The sequence below is a fragment of the Syngnathus typhle genome, linkage group LG2, assembly GCF_033458585.1.
Source record: "Syngnathus typhle isolate RoL2023-S1 ecotype Sweden linkage group LG2, RoL_Styp_1.0, whole genome shotgun sequence".
Classification (NCBI taxonomy): Eukaryota; Metazoa; Chordata; class Actinopteri; order Syngnathiformes; family Syngnathidae; genus Syngnathus; species Syngnathus typhle.
Window position 1 is genome coordinate 4,258,701 of NC_083739.1, and position 24,214 is coordinate 4,282,914.

At 46.4% G+C, this 24,214-nt stretch overlaps 2 protein-coding genes across 3 annotated transcripts in view; one reads left to right on the forward strand and one right to left on the reverse strand.

Annotated features, from left to right (window-relative positions):
* Nucleotides 1–16,549, reverse strand: part of znf385a (zinc finger protein 385A) — a 31,690-nt gene extending 15,141 nt beyond the window's left edge. Inside the window, exons 1-2 of one of the 2 annotated variants that reach the window (XM_061271802.1) lie at nt 16,219–16,549; nt 3,583–3,758 (exon numbers count right to left, since the gene is read on the reverse strand). In XM_061271802.1, the coding sequence (XP_061127786.1) occupies nt 3,583–3,758; nt 16,219–16,228 (186 nt within the window). In that variant the 5' untranslated portion in view covers nt 16,229–16,549. Of the gene's footprint in view, nt 1–1,236; nt 1,541–3,582; nt 3,759–16,218 lie in introns of those variants that run through there. The other variant, XM_061271803.1, reaches the window with a different exon arrangement.
* Nucleotides 16,550–22,035: 5,486 nt separating this feature from the next.
* birc5b (baculoviral IAP repeat containing 5b) lies at nt 22,036–23,837 on the forward strand. Its single transcript, XM_061272780.1, has 4 exons — nt 22,036–22,239; nt 22,660–22,769; nt 23,516–23,633; nt 23,700–23,837. Exons 1-4 carry the CDS (start codon nt 22,114–22,116, stop codon nt 23,787–23,789), a joined length of 444 nt encoding a protein of 147 aa, XP_061128764.1. The 5' UTR covers nt 22,036–22,113; the 3' UTR covers nt 23,790–23,837.
* Nucleotides 23,838–24,214: the final 377 nt, after the last annotated feature.

Consider the following 24,214-nt stretch of genomic DNA (forward strand, 5'->3'; position numbering starts at 1 on the left):
GTAGGAGGAGGAAAGGAAGGAGGGAGAAAAATGCATTTGGTGTGGCGTGTTCCTTAAAGTCAGAATGTTCCACTGAGCCTTCCAGCTGTGATGCAAGCGTGCTGCTTTGGCAGGTTCATGGACAAGCCATGACTCAATTTGGCCCGTCTAGCTGTTTCATTTGGCCCATTGCCAAGCTTTCCCTTGTGTCCTCCCACACCTATTATCAGGAAGAGCGTTTCCTCCAAGACTGAATCTCTCTCGGACTTGAGTTAGGTGCAAAGGAATTGCATGCATCTGGGTGACGCCGTCAGATGTCACCTGCAGCGCTCCAAGCGGCGCTTGTGACTTGAGGGCGTTGCCGCCTGTGGAGAACGTTTAACAAGAGCTGAGGTAACTGTACGCATGAATGATGGGCTTGGGTCCAGGTCCCTGGGTGGAGGAGGTTAGCTAAGCTACGTTCCATGCAGGCTCCTTCAGCTGTTAAAAAACACTGTGCAGATGCCAAGAGGCCTTTGGGGGGGGTCATTCGGAAAGCAACCCAAACTCCCACTCAAGCTCAGCCAACACTCTGAGATGATGCCTGCTGGCTTCTTGAGACACTGACGATCCAAAAAGCTTTGTTGTCCACATCTATTTACAGAAGTGCCTTGAGATATGAGTTTAATTCCTTCAGCGGCTCAAAACAATCAAATCGTAAATGTTTTTTTCCTCCACTGCAATGAATGAAAATGCCAGCACAACAAAACCTTGAGTGGATTTTGAAAAATTCATCGTTTGGCTAGCTCATTTTTGCACCTGCAATCAGCACACTTGCTTTTGCGTTGACTCTCCAAAGTGCGCTGGCCCGATTGTGGCGGGGCGGCATTCATCACCGGAAAAACCAGGCTTGTCATCATCCAAGGATATCTCATCCCGCCTCCCTCTTGGATGGTACGGCGCAATTTGAAAAAATGGAACGGCCCACCAAGAGTCCTGAGTCGGATCGCTTTGGCTGTTCTGGTCACACTTGTTTGCAAATGTTACACGTCTTGCATATTTTCTCGGTGGTGAAACTTTCTTGTCCTGCTCCCAAAATGACTTTTGTCACATGATGCTGGCGCGTCTTGCTATCTTGTTTCACTTCACTAGACCGCAAATTGTTTTCATCATGTGCAAGTGGAGCGGCCGGGAATGCGCGCCGTGTCATCAAGTGGCCACATGAAGACACGGCCGCTTGAAAGAACAAGAAGCATTTCCAAGGAGCTGCGTACTCACCTTGTTCTCCTCGGTGTGTGCGGCAGCTTGGAGCTGCATTTTCCCTGGCGTGTGTGCGCTGCCCTCACAGGTGTGTGTTTGCCTCTCCGAAAAAGTGCCTGTTGCACTCATTCAGCTTCCCCCCCTCACTTGTCAAAAATGAAAACAAAGTTCTGCCTAGTGGTGCATTGTTGCCTTTTTTTTTGGAGATGTTAGCATGACACCTCCCGTCAGGCATCGTCCTCCTTCACCATGTCCCGCTGCTCGCTTGCCATGCTGAGTCCCTCAAGCTGCACCGCCGTGTCTCCTCCCCTTCTCCTTCTCTCCTCCCTCCTTCTCATGCATATTTGCTCTCTCTGGATGTGCTTGAAGCGTTCCACTAACCCCCCCCCCCACCCTTGCCAAAGCTCGGCCAATGAAAGCTGAAACATTGCCAGACAACTCGGACCAGCGCACGGGAAGCATTATCCTATCCTGCAACATGTCTCTTCTTAAAAATGTGCTCCGTGACTTTCAAAAGAGCTTGTGGAAGCAACTTCAAGATGGTACTTTGTCATCATAGGGCAGAAGAGCGTTTCTCTCCGGAATGCCGGAATTCCCTGCCTGTGATAATGAGATTAGCGACCTCTGTCAAAATGTTTACAAAAGGAATCCATAATAGAAGGGGGGTTATTATTCTGCGAATTGAAATGAGCCTGATAAGAAAGTCCAATTGCTGACCTTTCATTTCACTCGGGGGAATCTATATTGGGAGCAATACATACTGTACTCTACTGTAAAGCAAGGCCCATCACTGGCCTTAAAAGCATCGGCACTGACAGCCAAGTGGAGCCCAAATCATATTACGGCTGAGTAAGAAAGGCCATTGAGGTAGTAGCGAGCCACGTTGTCAAGGTAAGGCTAATTAGGATGGACACAATTAGGAAGAGGCCAAGAGTGCCAGCTACAAGGACTTTTACAAATGTTGAGTCTCCAGTGACACGTTCAAAGCGGAAAGCCCAAAGACACCAGGAGGATTTGAAGATACCAATTAGCAGTTCCTCTTCCAGAGCTCCGTTCTTTTATTCTAGCAGCACTCTCAGCTCCAATCAGTTTCCACTCTCGTTACCGTCTGTCTGTCCGTCCATCCATCAGTCCATCTAAATTGCAAGACACGACTCGCAAGCAAGCCACAAAACTATCAGGGCCAGTTTTGGAAGCTGAATTTGAACATGCAACTTGCTTTAGGTTACATCTGTCCGGTGGCTCCCTCTCCTGGCCGCACGTGCACATCACACGCAGCAGGTTTTTTTTTTTTTAAATCGATTGGTGGAAAACTTGTTTTCAAATTAAAATAGAAGCAGCTGATTTGAAGCTAATGACAAATGGATTATACGAGTAGAACTGTAGTTCAATATACAAGTACGTATTAAAGCTTAATTTGAAAGAACAATGAAAGATTTTATGGATCATATACAAATTTATTTCCTGGCTTTTTTTATTTTTGACAGTGCTTAAAAAAGGCAACAGCTGCTCCCCTTGCACAAATGCACCGATCATGAAATTATCAATTCGGTGTTGTTCAGCCCCAAATTGGAAACTATGATGTCACTGCATTTTTATTTGCTAACGCCACTGTGATATATTGCTACTGGTGATAAAAAACAATGCCAATCATTCCAAATGTTCTTCACCCTTCATTCTACTGCCCTCGGCTTGCAATAATAATAATAATAATAATACAGTTTGAACATTCTCCAATGATTTTGCTCTTCCAAAAGAGAATAAGATAAGAATCATCTTTGGAGCCAGCGACTCATTTGACGGATGAAATACTGAAGCTGCGGTCCAAACGAAGCCCGATTTGCAACGGAGGCGGTGACAGTGTGCAGGCGAGACTGACGTCATTCCCCAGTGGCAACAAAGCTTAGTGCTGCTTAAACATATTGATGAGCAACGTGTTGACATTCTCAAACGCCGTTTGGAGGAGCAACATAAGGCCGAATTGATGAAGTGTTGAAAGCCTCGGCGGTCTGTTCTGAATCATGAGCATTTTTCCAAGGCCCGGCGGGAGAAGGAAAGTCCCAATCTGTCACGATAAACGCTGAATCAAACAAACTGTGCCATTTGAAGTGTGTTGCTTCCTTTCATTTGGCAGCCTTGATTCATTCAAACAGACTTTCATCACAGAAGATCTATTTGAAAGCAACGGTGGCTTCTGCTCGTTCCAGGAGAGCAGCTCATTTATTTTCCCGGCCTTTTTATTTATATGTAAATTTTAACCTCCCCGAGAAAACAAGTCGCCAAATACAAGTCTTTGGATCGGTTCATCCAATCATCACGCAGGAGCTCGGCGTCACGGTCCAAGCCGTCCCTTCGGTTTCTTACCGTGCTGAAGTTGTGGAAGAGGCTCAAGCCGTGTGGAGGAGGTGGAGGAGGAGGGGGAGGAGGAGGTGTTGTCTCCATGGAGAACTGCAGGAAGGGCTTCATGTCCAAGTGGGACTGGATCATTGTTGGGGTCCGCAAGAATGCTGGCACCGCTGCCCCGGCACGATTTATACTTCCTGCACACACAAATCACAACACTTTTTATTTATTCATTTAGCAAAACGTTGCGGGTCGCCAACGTCACCGTCCAAACAGAAACATCTATCATTTGATTTGTCGATGATCACGTTAATTGTCTAATTTTGGACAAAAGTATCTGCTAAAATATCGATTCATTATTCAGGCCATTCGCAACGTAATCAAGATCATTTTTGAACCCGTGCTGCTGTTGAAGCCAATCCGCCCCCCCACCTCCTGGCGGTCATCATCTCTCCTCTTCCCTTCTCGTCTCTTTTTTGACCTCTGTCAAGGATGATAACGTTGGGCCCCACGCGGCAAAACTCCTCTTCAGCAAGCTCTCGGATTAAGCCTTTTAATATCCGCCGGCGCGTTCAATTTCCAACCCCCGCGACTTAAAGCTTTCGCTGCTCTCCTTTCGGGGATTGCTGGGGGGCTACACGATATTCTCGCTTGGCCTGGAACATTTTCCATCTACCTGCCTCTGCACCGGCAAGATGTAATTTGAGGCTTTCTCGACACCCGGGCTTGTTCATCAAACTCAAAGCGCGCCGGATGAGATCAGAGGAAGAAGCTTCTGCGCGGGTGATGCTAAGCGATGCACTCGAGAAACTTTGGATTAGAGAGAGCGACTTTGTCAAACAGAGTGCTGTCAAGTGGAGATTGCCTTCTGCTGAGCATCTGTCAGCCTCCAGGTGGGGACGACTCCATCGTTACTGCAGCTTAAGCACTTGGAAAAAAGCACATTGGCGCTGCTCAACTCGTTCGCTACCGATGACGGTTATAGACGTCAAAGATTAACAGTGAATGAGTTAAGAAATGAAATTGGAATTAACAAAATGATTGATTTGGTGGTCTGTCTGTGCACGCCTTGGCCACTTGAGGGCAGTATAAAACAAGCAACATGATAGACACGGTCACAACTCCTCAAGAAACTGCAGTACCGTAAATTCCGGACTATAAACCGCACCGGACTATAAACCGCACCAGCTAAAATTGGGGGATATTTCAGTTTTTTTCTTATATAAGGCGCACCGGACTATAAGCCGCACGTGCACACGCGTTTTTTTACAAAGAAAGACCGTTCACAGAAAGCCTTTTTAAAGATTTTATAACATACTTTAACATGTCTTTCTCAACATTGCCTGTGACGAAGGGTTTAGAGCCCTTTGATGCAGGTCACCTAGCGTGCATTCCTACTAAAGCTCATAATAGTCACAAGCAACACAGCCAGAATAAGAAGCAGCCATAGTAGTGTTTCAAAATAGTATTTTTGTTGATGTTTTTTTTCTTCAAGATACCGCAGTGAATAAAAGTGATCAAGTCATCACGAAAATCACGAAAAAACTCCTTATATAAGCCGCACCTGATTTATAAGCCACAGGGTTCAAAATTTTGGAAAAAAGTCACGGCTTATAGTCCGGAATTTACGGTAATTAATTATTCGTTGGCAGTGGAAAAAGAATCTGTTTCATCAATCACAAGTTGCACGGAAGGTGTATGCAAACACGTGAGGGCGTGTCAAAAAGGTCACGGGCGGCTTAGTTCCAATATGAGTTGCAACATGTTCTCGTTTCAGTGCAGCGTATTCTGTACGCCGTGCAGACTTGTGCTCGGTCTGCTCTGAAATGTCCCAAAGCAATCACAAACTACCACTTTACCGAGCAATAATTCAATAATTTTGACTGCGCTAAGCATCACAAAGGTCATTCGGGTTCATGAAGAAAAACCCGGCAACACGCCAATCTCGGCTCGCGGCTTTTCTCGTAATTGTTTTAATTTCAAGGCAAGTTGAAGCTTCAATTTATGGACTGGCTGTAATGAAAGGCTTGATGCAATAGTAATGACACCCCAGTGGGATGATTGGAATACGTTGGAGCCCCCCCAGGTAGATCCCACTTTGTTATCCGCTAAGTCGCTGAGTCCACGCAATAAAGTTTAATTGCCGCTCGGTTAGTTTAGAAGACAACAACAGATGAACGCAAGTGATGTCAGAATCACGGAATGACTGCTCGTGACCTGTCTGACCTCAGCTCGGCAAACCGCAACGTCTTGAACACACACACACGCGCACACACACCAGTGCACGTGAGCCACAGATGCACCTCCCTTAATCCTCCAGATAAATCTCTTGCTGGCTCCTGCAAGCGGACCTTCGCAAAAGCGCTCGGCTTTTGTACTTGTGGCTCGAGGGATTTCACGAGTGTGTGTTTGGTGGGGGTGGGGGCACCTCTGGCTAACACACATGCATGCCTGCTTGACTTCTCCAGCTTTACACAAACAAGTCCTTTGATTGGGCAACGGCGTACGAATAATGGAGCGCGCCGAAGGTGGATGCGCAAAAAGTATGCAGCGCCGAGCTTCCCGTTGAGTCGGCGTCTGTGGGTCGCATGTCACGACACGCACTAGCTCGCTCAGAGGAGGATTTATATACTTAATGAAAATATGCCAGAGTTGGCTCTCAGCCACGGCATTCCCTCATGATGGTTATCTCCAAAGCGCGATGAAAAGGTAACGTGGACTCGAGACCGAGGCCCTGGGACAAAATGATTTTGCCGGGCCGCTTTGAGGTCAGACGAATAGCTAATGGGAGAGGACAGCCCGGGGTGAGGGCTCCAACGCAGACGGTGCCAGGGCGACGCTGCAGCTTAGCACAACAATAACATGCAAAAGAGAAGAAGATGAATCTGCTCTCAACTCTCTGGATAACTGGGAAAGAGCAGAAAGCACACAAATGGTAGACTTTGTAGACTTGGCACTAGAAATATATTCATAATTTATAAAATCTGGATCGGGAACTCTATTTCAACTCTTTGAGGTTTTAAATTAAATCCAGCAGGAGTCGTATTTTTAGTGCAATATATGCATTAGGATATATTTAGGATATGTACATTGTGCAAAGATGCAGCAATTGGATGATTCAAGTCCACCAGCTTGCAGCGATATGGCAAAGTGCAAAGGTCAAAAGTGTTAGCAAAGGAATCCAAGCCTGATTATTGACCTTTGGAGGCGGCGCCCAAACGGTATCCCAACACAAAAGGCCATTTTTGTTGTGTCTGCCGCAAGACTTGTGGGCATGGATGACAAAAGTGGGGCGGAGCCATAAAGGGGGCGTGGCCACCAAAATGACGCAAGGTGAAGCGCCGCCATCTCCTTCCACCTGGCCTCCATTGTTTTCCATCCCGCAGCCAGCCCTCCCCCACATCCTCTCCGTCTTTTGTTTGGGCGGGCGGTACCTTGCTGGAACAATAGCCGGCAACTTTATTCCCAGGAACTTGTGCCCTCAGGTGTGCAATTCTATCAGGGAGGAATGTTCCATCAGCCTAATAGAGCGGGGGAGGGGCTGGGTTAGCCCAAGCAACAAGCATGTCCTTTAACATTAAGCCAGCCAAACGGAGCCCAATCTTTTTAAGTAGCGGGTTCACTTGTCATTGCAGAGTGGGTCAGCTGACACTCCAAGGGAGGAATCCAAACATGATCATTTTCCCCACACAAGCCATTTTCAAATTTGATGAATGCGTACTTGGCAGATTTTTCCAAGAAAGCAGCGATTGCATCACTCGACGAGCCGCCGTCGTTCCCGGCCGCCATAAATCTCAGTCCTGTGGCGCAATCGAGCATGAGATCTCACAACAAACGTCAAATCAAAATGAACAACGGTGAGCTTTTCCAACAAGTTTTTTAACAAAGCCGAGCGTGGATGAAAGGCAAGGCGCGGATTGCGGCTTTTGAAAGTCGCTCCAAGGCGCCTTGTCGACGAGCATCGGTGAAGAAATGGGACGGCAACACGTTCGCGAGGTGTGACTTTGGATTGTGATCAGACACGAAGCCTTGTACTAAAGTAAATTCTCATCTGTCAAAACGACTTTGACGTTTTGCGACACCCTGGCTCGCCAAAAACAACGAGCTGGCTGGAGGAAAAAAAGAACTTGACAGCTAGCAAAGAGAGAAATGTGCCCTGGTGGGAGAATCAATCAATTCCTCTGCATATGAATTTTGCTAATTATGACTCAGGAAATGCTGAATCTGCAAAGTGGAATCCATTTACGGGGCCCCGTGTGTGACAATAATAAGTTTTGCAATCGTGCCAAAATGTGCAGTCGTCCCGATTTGAAGAATTAAAAGACACGCTATCATATTAGCCAGCAAATTGCTGCTCCTCAAGCCGACGTCACCATTCTGAGGAGCAGAAATGGAAAAAAAAAAGGGGGAGAGTACGTCCGGCACTGCGGCTCGGCCTCATTGTTGTTTTGATTCTTCTGCTAATGAGCAGCGCCTTGCTCCGGCTGCCGTACAAAGGCCCGATTGAATCCGGCACGCCATTAGCATGTCGGAGAGGCCCGGCCGGCTTCGTTCGTCCGTGAGCCGCTGACTGACAGCGGCCGTCATCGCCGTAATTGCGCCGCACGCCGAAGCCAACGCCGGCCCGAGAGACTTGGAAAAAGCGGGGATTAGGGTTTAAAAGGAGATTCAGGGAGGAGAGAGGGAGACGACAGGCTGAGGAGAATTAGCCACCAAAGTCCACGTCGGTGAGCTCAAAGAGGACGCTGGCGAGAAATAGCTTCGGCTGGCGCAGATGACATACCTTGACTTGGTAAAAATAAATAAATAAACAAAATAACTAAAATTAAAATAAAATAAATTAAAAACAATTGAAATAAATGAATAAATTGGTAAATAGATAAATACAATTATTTATCATTTATAAATTAAATTAAAATAAGTTGAAATAAATGAATAAATAGATAATTTAGAAATTAAAATAAATTGAAATAAATGAATAAATTGGTAAATAAATAAATACAATTATTTATACTTTGTTATGATGGTGTGCGTGGTGCGATTGCAAAACAAACCTTTTCAAGGAACAATTTAACAATTGATTTAAAAAAAAAAAAAAAAGACTGGCACCGTGACAAGCAGTCATCACGCCACCCTCGCTTGTGCTGCTGATCTTAATTGTAACCTTCAGGAGCTCTGCTCAAATTTGTCTGGAAAAGCCACCTCGAGTAAATAAAACAACTGATAAGACATTTTAGGTGTTCCTGCTCCTGATGTGTGTTTAAGTCCTGTTTGTTCTCCCCACAGCTCAAGTGGGACGTTAATTCTCCTCTTTGTCACCTTCACCTGCAACATCTTTGCTTAGGCTGCTTTTTTCCCCTCCCTCTGCGACCCTTTGGCTCTTTTCTTTGCACTCAATGTTCATTGTACAAACAGCATGAAGACACGCATGCAAGACATCTAAAATGGGCCAATCACTCCAGCCCCGCCCCCATCCACTCACCATCCCTGTCGCTGGCTGGCTTGACGCTGCGCTTTGCTTCTTTTCTGGGCTGCGCTGACATGCTTGCAGTCAGTCTCAATGTGTGTGTGTGTATGTGTGTGTGCGTGCGACTGTGATGTGCAGTGCAAGCACATTTTCAAGCTTGAGCCACCTGGGTGACACTGAAAGATGTTTCCCACACACGAGGCGCTTCCTTACCCCCAAACATCCAAAAATATGGCGCTCACATTCTTCTAACAACTGCAGCAAGAATGTGAAAATTAAATTTATTTCCAATGTCTGGACGTATGTTCAAGAACCAAATTCCATATGATTATCCTTTGCCAAAAAATAACTAATTTGTCTGCAGATTACTGAGACGGCTGTGAAACACTTCTTTGTGTGTCTCCGTATGCATTACACTGCCCCCAGGTGGCAAGGCGAGCACATTGCAAGGAGCAGTCCGAAGGAGAAGAAAAAAATGGAGTGAAATCGGTTTTATTTTTTCAATTTTGTTGAGTGTCGTTAAATATTTGTTCATAAACTACGACGAATTACAGAACACAGATTGAGTCACGAACATGGCTCAAACTTGGACCTCAAGGCACCACTGGATTTCTTTTGAAAATAAAAACCCACTCAAGGGTCAGACTATATTATATTGAATAGAATCTTCCATTGCGCCACTCGAAAGCCACGATTGAGCGCGCACGCGTGATGTGCATAAGAGTCCGTTTGACGACACGTGACGGAATGTCACGGACAGAGTTCATCGCTCGCCGGCCGACGGACGTGACAGCGGCAACAAAGCGTTGCGCAACCACGCAAGACGGGCCACGTACGCGCCCACTCCCTGCCATCGCTTTCCTTCGCTCGCCTTCAAGTCTGCCTCGATAGGAGCCTCAGACTGCGGCAGTGCGGGGCAGTGAGGCGGAAAATACAGTGATTGTCGCTGACAAAAATAGAGGAGCTGGGAGAGAGGGAGGGTGGAGGGAGGCAGGGGGAGTCAATGGATGACAATGCAAGGGCATGAAGAGAATTGACGGATAGAGCAGCAAAGCTTCGGGGGTATATGGAGTCTCTGAGTTGGGGCCCAAAAAAAAAAAAAAAAGGGGCACCTTGTTCTGCACCATGCGCCCACGCAGCGAGCCAGCTGTCCGGCTCGCTGTCAAGAAGGGGGAGGGGGGGGGGGGGGTACTGGGACATGCAATATTCATGAGCAGGGGTCTATTTGGCTGCGTCATCGCCCTTACCTCTGTGCCAATAACAATCTGTCACTGGAGTCACCTTTATTCAACCCTCAGGGAACTACAGCAAAAAAATGGAGTGAGGATCATGTTTTTATTCTCCCAAGCTTTAAGATTGAATGACAGAGATGATTGATGTTTTCGTACTGTGCATTTGGTCCAGTGGAGGCTAAGTCATTGAAATCCAGGAAAAGTCGAGTGATGTTTGAAAGAACATTGAATGTAATTATCGCAATTAAAGTGGCATATTTCATCGAAGGCCGCCATCCTTTTGCCTGTCGCAGCCTGCCTGCTTGCCTGCCAGCCTGAACCGTGAAGGTCACCCTCCCTGCAGCTACGGATTGCACAGGCAGGCACAATATGATGCCGCCCTTCGACAGAGGTCTCCACCTTGCCTTGCTAAGGACAAACCCCCTGGAACTTTTTTGTGTTTGTATAGATTTAGTATTAACCACAGTAAGTGTTTAGGATATTTAAAATAATAAGTATAATAAAAACAAACAGCATACAGACTTTTCCTGGGTGTGCCGTGCACATGCTAAAGGAACGCAAAAACAGTACTCGAGTAAAAGATGAGCAGCCACTGTCTTCGAAGGAGACATGAGGGTGTGCCACCAGGAGAACCTTCATGTCTGTCTGCTGACCTGGATTCAAAAGAGGGCCGGTGTCACCTTTTATCTTGCAGACTAGCTCACTGAGGGTCCGTTGAGGAGGACAGGAGACATTTGATGACAAATGTCTTCAGTCAGGTCCATTTTTAGGGGTCAGCAGAGTTTTTTGGGGGAAAAAAAAAAAGTCATACACTTGCACACATCTCGTGTGGTCCATCCCTGCTGTGACCTTAATTTGTTGTGTCTTGAGGAGGCGTGCCAAACGGGCAGCTGATGCTCCCTGAGGGGACACGCTGACAAATCGTGTGAGCATTAGCTGCCTGCCATGAGGAATGGAGAGCGCACACACATGTGCAGTCTTTACATGCAGACTACATGTGAAGGAAGGAAGGAACCGAGGGAGGGAGGGAGGGAGGGAGGGAGGAAGGAAGGAAGGAAGGAAGGAACCGAGGGAGGGAGGAAGGAAGGAAGGAAGGAAGGAACCGAGGGAGGGAGGGAAAAAGGAAGGAAGGAAGGGAGGGAGGGAGGGAGGGAGGGAGGGAGGAAGGAAGGAAGGAAGGAAGGAAGGAAGGAAGGAAGGAAGGAAGGAAGGAACCGAGGGAGGGAGGGAAAAAGGAAGGAAGGAAGGAACCGAGGGAGGGAGGGAAAAAGGAAGGAAGGAAGGAAGGAAGGATGGTCGGAAGGAAGGAAGGAACCGAGGGAGGGAGGGAGGAAGGAAGGAAGGAAGGAAGGAAGGAAGGAAGGAAGGAAGGAAGGAAGGAAGGAAGGAAGGAAGGAAGGAAGGAAGGAAGGAAGGAAGGAAGGAAGGAAGGAAGGAAGGAAGGAAGGAAGAATGGTCGGAAGGAAGGAAGAATGGAAGAATGGTCGGAAGGAAGGAAGGAAGGAAGGAAGGAAGGAAGGAAGGAAGGAAGGAAGGAAGGAAGGAAGGAAGGAAGGAAGGAAGGAAGGAAGGAAGGAAGGAAGGAAGGAAGGAAGGAAGGAAGGAAGGAAGGAAGGAAAACTTGCTGAGCAACTGGTGAAAGTAACGCGACACAAGCTGTCTCCCTGCTAGCTAATCCTCTAAGCAAAGATTTGTGGCAGTGCCAACCAAATCTATTGGGACATTTCAAAACAAGTCATCACAGGTTTGGTGGAGAAAACGAGGTAACTGAAAAGCTTTTTTCTTGTGGCTCACGTGATTTAGTTTGGTTTCCGCAACCCTGTTCTCATCATCCCCCTTGTATCCACCAATCGGCTCTTTCCGTCCGCTTGGGTCTTGTCCGGGTGCACCTTGTTGCCACGTCAAATCTGTTGTCAATTCATACTGTTGAGTTTAGTCCCTGTGTTACTTGAATTTTTCTTGGGGAGGGGGGGGGGGGTATTTTTGTTTTATATTTATTTCACATGGATTCTAGTTTTGTTTTTCTTTTGCTGTGAATAAATGCAAATTCACCACTGCAAATAAAACCAAAAATATCATTGAAATGATATCTCTCGGACGGTAGTACGACATTTCCGTCAGTTTAAAATAACATTTATAGAAAAACATCCGGGGGGAAAAGGAGCTGAAAAAATAGAAGCGTATGTTCTTCACTCTCCTCACATTTGCAAGCGTTGCTGTCTTCAAGCCCAACATTATTCAAATGTCAACGTGTGGTGCCGCTTCTAAGTGCATCAATATGCTAATGCTGCTTCCATTGCTTTGCAAATGATCTTTTGTAGTGTTGCTTTACATTTCACAAGGCGGCTTAAAATGCTGCAACGGGAACGCCGTCTTATGACGTAGGCGTCACACGCCCTCGCGGATATCCTCAGCTCCCGCTTTGGCCCTGACAGCCTTTCTAATCTGCACCTCTGGCATCTCCCGCCCCGCCCTGCCCCTCCCTCCGGCCTCAGGGGCGCTGCGTGGGGCAGGTCCTGGCAAAACCCCCTCTCACACGCTCTCTTCAAGAGACTCGAGACAGGTGTGCATACCAGACCTGCAGCGGCTTCTCCTTGAACCAACGCTCCAAATACGTGCGGGCTAGACGACACATTGGGCTCACTCTCAACTCCGGCTACTGCCATCTTTTTGTCACTAACGCAGGGGAAGATTGAGTTGGCAGTGTCTGCGTGGCCAATCAGGCTATTTTGAGAATCTCGCTGTAACATTAAGGATTAGCTTCTTGGAAGCAAGTTTTGTGCGTGCGTGCGTGTGTGCGTGGTTATCCCGAGGACGGAAAAGAAAATAGCCTTTGTGATGGTCGTGATCAGGAATTGAGGTGATGGCATTTCCAGCGGTATGTCATGGATAAAGCTCATATGGGCCAGATTCCATGAGTCAGACGATACAAGAGAAAGCTGGGCTTGGTGCGTGTGCGTTGCTGAAAGGAATCCGTTTCTTCCCGTGGGCCAATTTTCAACTGCAAGACGAGTATGTGGCCATTATCTTACTCATTTCCTTCGCTCGTATCGTACGTTTCTCCCACGCCTTCCCGTGCATCTTCGTCGCCACGGTGACCTTGTTGCGTCTCAAGGACAATTGATTTGGGAGGAATCTCCTCCACTAGCTCCTTTTCACTGCATTCGCTTCTCATCGTCTTCAGGGTGCACAGAAATAATAATGCCTCATCTCTGCCCACCAAATATGTTTGCTTTGATGCTCGGCTGCTGCCGCCTGGGGATTCGTTACGGATCTTACCGAATGAGGTGATCGATAAAAAAGCCTTTAACTTTTCACGATGGCTCCTGACAAAATATTTTGCAAGAGAATTTCCCCCCAAATATCTCAGAAGGCTTTGAATGTAGCCCAACCACACCGTCGGGGCGCAGTTTATTTTCCAGATTCTCGTTAGCGAGCGAGATTGAGAAGTGTAACAAGCTAACACGAGCGGTTAAATGTTTTTTCCAATCAGCTAGCATGAGACGCAGCGTGAAGCAGAGAACGGATCGACGACCCCTGACTCGGCGGCGCTCCACACGACATTACACAAAGAAGGATGCGGTCGGGCACAAACGCTTTCCTCCGCGCCAGCCCAATGACGGCCCCCGTCGTCAAAGTCTCCCGCACGTTTATTGACAAAACAGGCTTGTGGACAAGCGGACGAGTCGGATGTACGACTCCACATCGACGTACGTAGCTTACACTCAGCTAATCACCGATGATGTGTTTTTCCTGGCGTCTTTTCTTGCAATCTGTTCACTTCGGACTTGTCATCGGCCTGGAACGCTCACGAGTCCAGCAGGAGCCAAGGCGAGGCTCGTAATTATTTCTTGAATCTTTGGCCCTAGCACGTGCTATATGGATGGCAGTCAAAATGGTGGATGAAGAAGTTTAGTGAAACAAAACTGGTTTGAAGAATTGTCCTCCACCGGATTATTTCAACACAAGCTCATCTTCAGAATATGCAAATAAAAGCCAGAGGGATGACGTGTGTGTGCGTACTTGGCAAATGTCTACCTGGTCGAGGCCTTCTAATTAGTGCGTCGCTTTGACGCAAACACGGGGATCAGTTGAGAAAATGGGCAAGAAGTTCTGATCTGCTCAAATTTTTCTCTCTCTCTCTCTCGTGTCACTTTGAGTCGACCTGCTGGAGCCAGTTGAGGGCAGTTCAAAAGCGAGCCAGGCTTTATGAAAACAGATTAGGGGTCCAAATACAAAGCGTCAGAGGAAGGTAGATGAAACGCGCACAAAAAATCCACAGGAAGCCGAGCATCAGCACAACATTCCTTGCTTGACCGATGAAAGATGTGAAATTATGCTACGTATGTCAAAGTATTGGCTTTTTCGTATCAATTTTCAACTTTGTTTAACATTTATTTATTTATTTATTTATTTATTTATTCGATTTTAATTTGGTTTATTTTTATTTATTTTTGTATTTTTATTATATTGGCAAAGAGTGAACAATTCTTCCAAATTGATGAATGGTGTCAATGGTGTGCGTATTGAAATGATTTTTATGGTGTGTTTGCAATGTTATGAACTCTCCCTGCCCTTGGAATTCAGTCAAATGTGGCCGATTGCCTCCAAAGTGGGCTCCAATTGATTGACTTTCTGATCCACGGGTTGCCCCGGAGGGCAACCAAAGAGCACGTCCACTGACATTCCCATAATGACCACTGTCACATTGAAAAATGGCCACCGGGGCTTGTACGACCTTCATCGTGTTATTTTCTCCAAAATGGACTCTCGAGTGCACAATAAACAGTAGAAGGTGGAGACGCTCAAGGTCATTCACAGCAAACGCCAGCTGCTGACGAGCGTTTACATTTTTGGAATGTCACAACTCATGCTTGTTTGTGTTCTAGTTGCACTTTAAAGATTGGACGGTGCATGAAAAGGGACAAAAAGTACCACTCGATGATCCTCGACATTACGCGGTCCGCAAACGAAAAGTGAGAGTCATCGTCCAAGCCAACCATTGAACTTTAGCGTTGCCTGACTAATATCATTCACAAGCACCACACACACACACACATCACGCTGCAAGCTCCGGCAAAAACCTGAACGTGCCAACTCTGCCGGAACGATAAACAAGAGAAAGCAAAGTGGATTTTGTTCTTTTCAAAGTCTGCATGCTCTGAAAACACGTCTGCCCACAGAGCAGAAGGGCAGAGCCCGAATCAGTCCAGGCACGCGTTAACACAAAGTGGCGTCTCCGCCAGCGCGCATAGCGACGCAATTAACGCACACAAACACACACACACATTTGCTTGCAGATGCTGGTGGGACCGAGGTAGATATAGTTAAATGCGTAAACATTGTCCTTCATCACGCATGATCGGCCATGTGGACTTGGAGAGGCGAGCGCTCGTGCACGAGGCGGCAGCGATGTGTGTGCGGGATCCCACTGTCAGACATGGCCACTACGAGAGCGGAATACTAAACGCCAAAGTGCCGACCGAGCGCCCGGTCGGCCGGCTGACTCACAAGACTGCATCAGAACTCCATTTTTTTCGCTGCTGAACTGAATTAAGATGAGTTGAGGGCATCCGATGCATCACATCTGACAGCGGTTCCCCCAAATCTGTAAGCTTCGGAATCGGTTCCCCTTTGACGATGCTATCCACCTTCAACTCCTCAAGCCAGGTCATGTGACCAAACATGTCCTAATCAGATAGTTGAGCGTTAAACAATTTGACCTTGTCTGTCATCGCTCACACCTGCCATATTAATGGCACGCAATGATGATAATTACAAGCCCTCGCTGGGATTTAAAGCTTTTACCCCGCCGCCGGCCTGTGTTGACAGATGTGGAATGAACACCGCCGCGCACGCCGCACCACTAATGAAGAGCCGCCAGCTTAGCGAAGGAATTAGTCAGCCGGCAAAACCGTTGACCTTACGAGCGCAAAATAGCAAAAACTGCCAACTCACCCAAAATCATGCTGCGTGCTGGCTGCGGGTCAGCCGACGGCCCCGTCGCAAAGCTTCTGGGGACGGATAGCTCCAAAGTCCTTCCTCAGAGTAGGAGGCAAGTCAGAGAGCCTGACGGGAGCAGAGAGAGCTGCTGCTGCTGCTGCCGCCACCGCTGCTGCGCATGCCGTCCGCTATGCCCGCACTCGCCAGGTGAAAAGCTAGGTGTGGATGTGAGAAAGAGAGAGAGAGCGAGGGAGAGAGAGAGAGCAAGCTCACGTGTGTGTGTTTAGATGAGGGTGGTGGGGGGGGGCAGTGTTCCTGCAGCTGTGGCTCAGGTAAGCTTGAGGACACTACAGAGGGGGTTTACTTGCAAAGGGGAACAAGGGAGGGGAGAGTCAGGAGGAGGCGGGGGAACCTAAAGTGAGCGAACCAATCAGAGGGGAAGACTACACAGCTTCTTCTTCACAGTAGCCAGGAGGGGTTGCAGTGAGCTCCAAGAAACAGCTGACAAGCAACTTCTTCACAAGTATTATTTCATTCCGACGCTTCAACATGCACACACTGTCTTCTCCAGCTCTGTGCGTGGTATTGGGGCTTGCGTATAACCGAGAGGCACCTTGCATGCCTTCACTCTGATTGGTGGCAGCCAGCACCAATGGGAGCCGCAGAAGACACTTGTCATCATGCAGAGTGGAAGTCATGAAGGAGAGAAGGAGCTTGACCGAGAACTCGATCACCTCCCACCAATCCCGCATTGACTTTGCACAGACACGCAGCGCCTCCCTGCAGGCTCTTGGATTGTCACATCTGTTTAGCGAGCGCAATTGTTGTCTCCTCTCTGTCCTCTAACTTGCTGCGTCTGGGTGACTTGCCAAAGGATGAACCTTTATTTAAATCGTTTCCGCTACCGTTTCTTTTAACCTACTCGGGCAAGAAGGGGAGGGGGGTGGGGGTTACGCAAAAAGATGAAATGGAAGGCGACAAGCAGAGGAAGCAGTAGCCTATGAAGGAGAAGGAGGGGGGGCAGTGATTCGACTCAATGCGAAGCGACAGAGGGATGAAGCGATGTGGAGTGGCAGCGAGGAGGAGACCAAGCGCAAAGTCACAGCAGAAAGGCAGCACAAAATGAAACATTGTGCAAACAGGAGCCGCCTCTCCAACAACACCAACAGCTCCTCACTTTCACAATCAAGAGGAGTCGCAGCATGGCTTTTGAAAAGCACCCTGACGCAATGTTAGCGCAAAGCTTATGAGAAGGCTTAACGGAGCTGTCAAAAAATTAATCCCCTCCCGGGCGGGCGTGTGTGCTTAGAGACGCAAAGACATAAAAACGTGAGCCCGCGGCGATGGAAAACGCTGTCTGATGTTCGAGCTGCTTCCCTCGCTGCATGGGTTTCCTCACAGCCTCCATGCATGCACCAAAAGCGCCTTAAGTTTGGAGGAGGAGGTGATGAGTCACCGGCCGCCGATGCCGCAAAGATTCCCAACAACTCCACCGCCGCCGTTGTATGCAAACACTGACAACTAGCAAAGAAAATTCCACGAGGGAAGAAGACAAATACGTGCATTCAGATCCTGTTTCTGCGGTTTAGCAAAAGAAAAGCTTGCTTTAACCAAACACAACAAACGAGTGAACCCTTCGTCGAGGAATCATATTTGGCCCCACACGTGCGCTTTTTTACCAGCCAATCAGAATAGAAAGTTCAGTCAGCAATGGAAAGGCCATGATTGTGGAATATTACAGGGATGCCTTGAGATAAGAGTCATTTTTGTTTCCCTCGATCAGGCTTGTAACACTTGTATTGCAAAACATCATTTCGTTTTGAAACGCATGGAAATCTCATTCATCCCATTCATTTTGCCAAAGATATTGAATATACCGTATTGGCCCGAATATAAGACGACCCCGATTATAAAATGACTCCCTCTTTTTCAAGACTCAAGTTTGAAAAAAGCCTTTGTCTAGACCCCGAATGTAAGACGACCCCCCACCCCCTTTTTAAGTTTTATTTCAATGAAGAAAACTCATCTTATATTTGGGCCAATACGGTATCCCTGCACATTTGGTACACTAATGCTCGAGGCATTGCAACTCTGCCACATTGAGGCCATTTGCTCGCCTCGCTATGGTGTTACATTACTTGTTAGCGTTTAGCTAAGTGTATTTTAAGTTATATTCACATTTTAACGGTAAACTAAAAGTGGGAGTAGCAATAAACAGCTTAAAGGTTCTTTTGAAGAAGGCAAGTATGTGAAGCTCCAACGCAATGATTCACTGATTTCTCAATCTGCATTCCTATCGTCATAATTAGTTTTGTTTACTAGGCAATCAGCCAAGGCGGGACGCTGACAGCAAAGCACGAACAAACAAGCGGACGGATGAAGATGACGGCAACAAGTAAAAGCGGTGGAAGCGATCGATACGGCCACGTGTGAAGGTCGCTCTCAGTCAGCACAAAATTGCGCTCGGGTTTCCTCATTAGTTGCGTCGCTATCAATAATTCAGAGACGCCCCTTGTCCGCGTTCAATGGTCCGAGTGCTAATGTGCCGTCGAGCAGACGGGGGCCCCGAGGACGGGGTCCGGTGCCACTTTAATGGATGTCACGATGAGAAGGTGGAAGAGGAGGACGGGGATCGGGTGTCCCCGATGAACGAGAGCGCCGAGAGGCGGCGCTGGGGGACAGCGTCGGGCTGGGCCGAGGGCCTCCGAGGGGGGTGCTTGGCATCACCGGACATGGTGAGGGAATTGAGCGGAAGCGACGGAAAATCACTTCTTCGGGCAATGATGTGGGGATTTTTGGCGCCTCGAGGGAGACGCGTCAAGGAAGGAAGCACACACGGAACGTTTTCGATGAATAATAAATTGGCAATGAGCGACCTGTGCGGTCTTCGAGGATTGAGCTCACAATTGTGTCATGATGATGACAAATGACTTTTTAAAGGATGACAGAAGAATGGAATCGAATCATTTTCACATGCTGGGATGACAATTAACTGTGCATGCGCTAAATGGGAATAAAACATTTTTAGTGCTTTCCAGTTCTCATTTCAGCGAGGCAGTCAGCTCCCTTCCATTGTGTGTTGCTTCACTGTAATAAATCTTATTTATTATATATATATATATATTTGTTTGATGGTTTATTTATTTATTTATTTATTTATTTATTTATTTATTTATTTATTTATTTATTTATTTATTTATTTATTTATTTATTTATTTATTTATTTATTTATTTATAAAGGGTTCCTGCAAACGATGATTAACTCAGCTTTGCTGCCCCCTAACGGTGGAACAATGTCAACATACCAGCCATACGTCAAATCCACCAGTTACCTGCAGCTTTGACTTTGTGAAAAGTTCCTGTGAGGAACAAATCATCTCTTCAGTTTGTAAATGCTGATTGCCCGATAGACTGAATGCAACAAATCTGTTGAACACACTTGAAATGTTCACTCCGAGGAACATCCGGCGAGCTATGAATAGATCAAATCTAGGAGGGTCGGGATCACATTTCTCCATCGATCTACAGTATACCATCCACCATCCAACCTCCGCATTCTTTCCTGAAAGGGAGACGCGGCTAAATCTCTGCGCAGTACAAACGATTGAAGTATGTTCAAGTCAAAGTCAAGTTGTCAAGAGGCAACTTGTATGCCAGTCATTTATCAAGAACCGGCGGCAGAGAGCTCAATGCTAGTTTGTCTTTGCTCTTTGTGTGTGCTGCGATGTCAAGGTTTGATGTTGATACAGTGTGCGCACTCAGCTAGCTCATATATCAGCACTTCGGGTGCCGGCTGGCACCGAGGTGGTGAATTTAGAACCCGCCTACGACGGTCAAAGGTGAGAGGGCGAGCAGGGGCAAGCATTTGCCAACTTTAAGGCCCCGCCCTCTACACGTCTGACTGGACAATAAACATGTCAATCATGACAGCAGGAAAATCTTAAGGGTCTAAAGAATACATGTTAATTGTTGCATTTTGTTGTTGATTTTTACTTCATGTGATGAATCGACAGAATTGAAACACCTTGTTCACCTTGAATTGGGCGCAGCCTCCATGCACATTTGACAGTCGAGTCTATCAGATCGCAGCCATGACAGATAATCATCACTCTGCATTTAGACCATTGATTATATATGCGGGAAAAGGAAACGACCTCAAGTATACTTTGTGGAGAAAAATATATCAAAATTGTATTTATGTATTTTAATATATATATATATATATAATATATATTTTTAAATATTTTAAATAATATATATATATATATATACATACTCAATGTGTGTGTGTGGGTGTAGTCTGCGGTGTGCCCAGAGAAGAAGAATGTTGAAGTTGACTGTCACACTCTAGCACCTCCATGACACTTTTACGTCGCCCCCACTGGAGAAGAGGGCATCTTTCTTTGGCAAGTGCATCAGGATCACATGCTTGCCCCAAATTCTATTCTCTTTTGTCCCTTCAACTCCCGTCCGAGCGATTGGATGACAGTAGATGAGAGTCCAAGAATCAAGTCATTGCTCAATGTGATGTGACAGATCTTAGATGGCAAACATCTCCCATGCAGCAATTTGTGTCTTTCAGAAGATTACAGTGACAATCGCATGCTGTGAGAGATCATCTGGGGTGCCACGGGAATTTGTCCAATCCCACTTAAAATGATCATTACAAATCTTTCTTCATCCATCTGGTCCAATCAGTTAACAGCCACAGGCCCAATAATGAAGCGCTCTTCGGTGAAGAACCTAAAGTGCGTCTCCCCCAATAGAACGACGGCTTTGCCTTCAACCAAAAATTGCCTAAATTCAGATGAGGTCATCCTTATTTTTTTTTATTTTGGTGGTGCGCTGTTAGATTTTTTGAAGTAACATCTCAATCCCAATGAGGAAGCTCTTCTATTTCTTGCACCTCATTCAAGCAAAACGTCCTCAAAGAAAAGGCTTCCTTTCTTACCTGCAGCCCACATTGATTGCCCGTCTGCTGCACTTCCCGATTGGGTCAAACGTAGAGTCGCTCGCTAACTCCTCCGGGAAAGTCTTGCATACATCAAACTAGTCATCGCACGCAGATCTTATCATCCTTGTGAAAAAGATTTGAAGGCCAACGCCAGGGGAGCATTTGCATACACCTCCCCGTGCAAACGTAAAGGACGTGCTGGCGGTGGTGGGCACACAGAGACCGCAAACATATCGGCGTGAACACCTCCCCTCCCTCGCTTTTTTTGCAGCGCTGTGTGAAAACAATCTACAGCGGGCCATTGCAAGCGTTTGGATGAGGGAGAAGGGAGCAAGCTACGTTGGTCACCAGGAGAAAGAGCTTCCAATGTCAATCAAGTCATGACATTCAAGCGTTCCAAAAGTCATTTGGAGCATGATACTGAAAATCAAAGCTGCAGTCCAAAGTGGTCACTCCTGCCGTTTGCACTTGCGTTCAAATTTCAGAATCGAGAGGCCAGTGGGTAAGGTCACCATTGTTGTTTGTCCCAAGAAGAAGAAGAAAAAGCTCTTAAGAGTACAGAACAACACTATAGATTAGGAGAATTATGTCATGATTTATTGACCACTGAATTTGCATTTGACACTTTACTATACTCTTAACCGCCAATAGGGGGAGCCGTGGTCATTTGCGTCCCCTTCCTTGCGTGACGTCACAATACCCTATTCATCATTGACTTGCTTTTAAAAGCACACAGAAGATCGCTGATGAGTTCTACCCCGAATATTTTGACTTTAAAATGTCAAACGTTTAAATCACATAAATGGATGTGTATGAGGAAAGCGTTTGACTTATGACCACGCCCACTAAATCAATGTCAACTGAAAAGTCCTGTGAAAGTCCAGGAAACGTCACGGTTCGGGTTTGTGAGGTGCATCAACCCAATTGTCCGTCAAATCAACTCTACTGCTGAAAAGATGTCCAGCATTGAAGTCATAATGAGTAGGTTTAACTCTTATGACGTGATGTACAGTTTTGAGTCACGTGAGGAAAGCTTCGCCAACTGGCCCTTTCGAGAAGATTGTAACTGCACACCTGAAAAGGTAAAACCAGCTGGCTGCTCTCACCGACTTCAAGTGCAACTTTACTATAAATGCAATACGTCAAGAATATACTTTATATAGCCTACTGCGGCGTTAGATGTGATTTGCAGTCAAGCAGGTGCGGGATTTGGTTTTACTCCAAAAGGATTCGAGTGTGCTTGTCCACATCTTCTCGTGATTGATGGGCTGTCATCATTTTTTTTTTTTTTTGCTGAGTGGGAGCTGAAACATCGTGGGAAAGCATACATGCCTATTAAATTGTACATCTATTGCTTGAAATACCCGTCCCGGTGTAACGCCTCATTTGATCAAACAGTGACATCTAGCGGATGTTGTTGAGCATTACATCCGGAACCGTGTGCGCTATAGTTGCATTTTGCTGCAAATCCGAGCGAGCGCATGCAGCTTTTTTGTGTGCAGATGGCCAAGGCTGGCTTTGTGCACTGTCCCGGAGACAACGAGCCCGATGTGGTGTGTTGCTTCTTTTGTCTCATCGAGCTGGAGGGCTGGGAGCCCGACGACGATCCCTGGTGCGGCCAAAATCCAATGGACACTGAGCAGCCAGCCACATTGGCATCACTTTGATAGTACGCGTTAAGATCGCTGTGGTAGAGGAGCCAAGTTGGCCATTCAAACACACCAGGACAAAATGAAACCTGCTATTAAGCTTAAAATATGGCTGCAATAAATGCTCGCCCATCCCTAATTTAAAATATTTGTTTTGGCAAATAGTTTGAGTGGCTGGAGAGCTTTCTACTGGTCCTGGTTTTGTAACTGCAGTTTTTTTTTTCCTTTTTCCAGAATTTTTAAAAACAACTTTTTTTCATATGCGGATTGACTAATTTTGGAAAAACTCTAAAAGCGACTGATTATGCTGACAGTTCATTTGCTAAATGCAAAGCTTTGATTCACTTTTGATTGCCCTTATTTACTCAGCCCTTAATCCCGTTATATATACTATAATATAATACATATATTATAATATATATATATATATATATATATATATATATATATATATATATATATATATATATATATTAATGGCATTTCTAGATTTTATACTTTGTTTCTCCCCAAATGTACTTATTATTATTATTATTATTATTATTATTATTATTATTATTGTCCAAGTGGTCAATGTTGAGGCTGGTCAGTGTCTTTTCCTTTTTTTTTTTTTTTTTTGCACTTTTGATTTGCTATAGTGTTGTTGGATAAGAAATAAAACGCCCCCCACCTTTTTATGTTTTTTTTTTAATAAATAATAAACTCCCAGGAACGAACACTCAAAGCGCTCCCCCAAGTGTGCCTTCCTAAACCTGAAGAAAGACCAGCGCGAGCTGACACTGGCTGAGATGTTCCACTTGGAGAGCGAGAGGGTCAAGATCTTTACTGTGAGCATTGCCGCACCAGCCCGCCTAAGCCCGCACGTTGTTTTGTGACCTTCTTTGCTTTCGTAGAGAAAAGTTTGCCACAAGAAGATGGCGGGCATGCGGGATGCGGTGGACGAGGCCCTTAAAGGCTTTCGCTCGCAACTGACTTCTCTTTGACAACGCTCATGTTGACTTTTATGATCTAATTGCGTGTGGTGAATGATGTTTGAAATGTAAATAAATTTTTTATGTTAACCTCAAAGCAATGCTTTTGAGCTTCAGGTTTTTCGCGTGTCTATTGGAGCTCACTAATTTGACAAAAGGCGTCCTAAAAGAAAGTTAGATTACCATGTCGTCCATATTCCCTCCTTTCAAGCTCACACTTAGCATTTCGGTGAGCGTGTAGCCATCTCCAGCATCCCTTTTCAGAAGTTGACCCCGGACAGATGGCCCCAAGCCCCTCCCTTTCAATACCAACTGTTGCCTCCGGAACATCTGTTCCACTCGGCGAGGGCCCGTCGCAACGCTGGGAGGAGCGCTGCTGATACGGAGGATGAGATTCATTATTGCATCTCCTTAGCTTTTCTCAAATTTGTCGTTTT

Excerpts from the sequence above, each read along its gene's own strand:
- birc5b (XM_061272780.1), top strand. The coding sequence starts at position 22,114 with ATGTCCAGCATTGAAGTCATAATGAGTAGGTTTAACTCTTATGACGTG. Across the intron at positions 22,240-22,659 it reads GTAACTGCACACCTGAAAAG|ATGGCCAAGGCTGGCTTTGT; the intron begins GTAAAACCAGCT and ends TTTTGTGTGCAG. Across the intron at positions 23,634-23,699 it reads AGAGGGTCAAGATCTTTACT|AGAAAAGTTTGCCACAAGAA; the intron begins GTGAGCATTGCC and ends TTGCTTTCGTAG.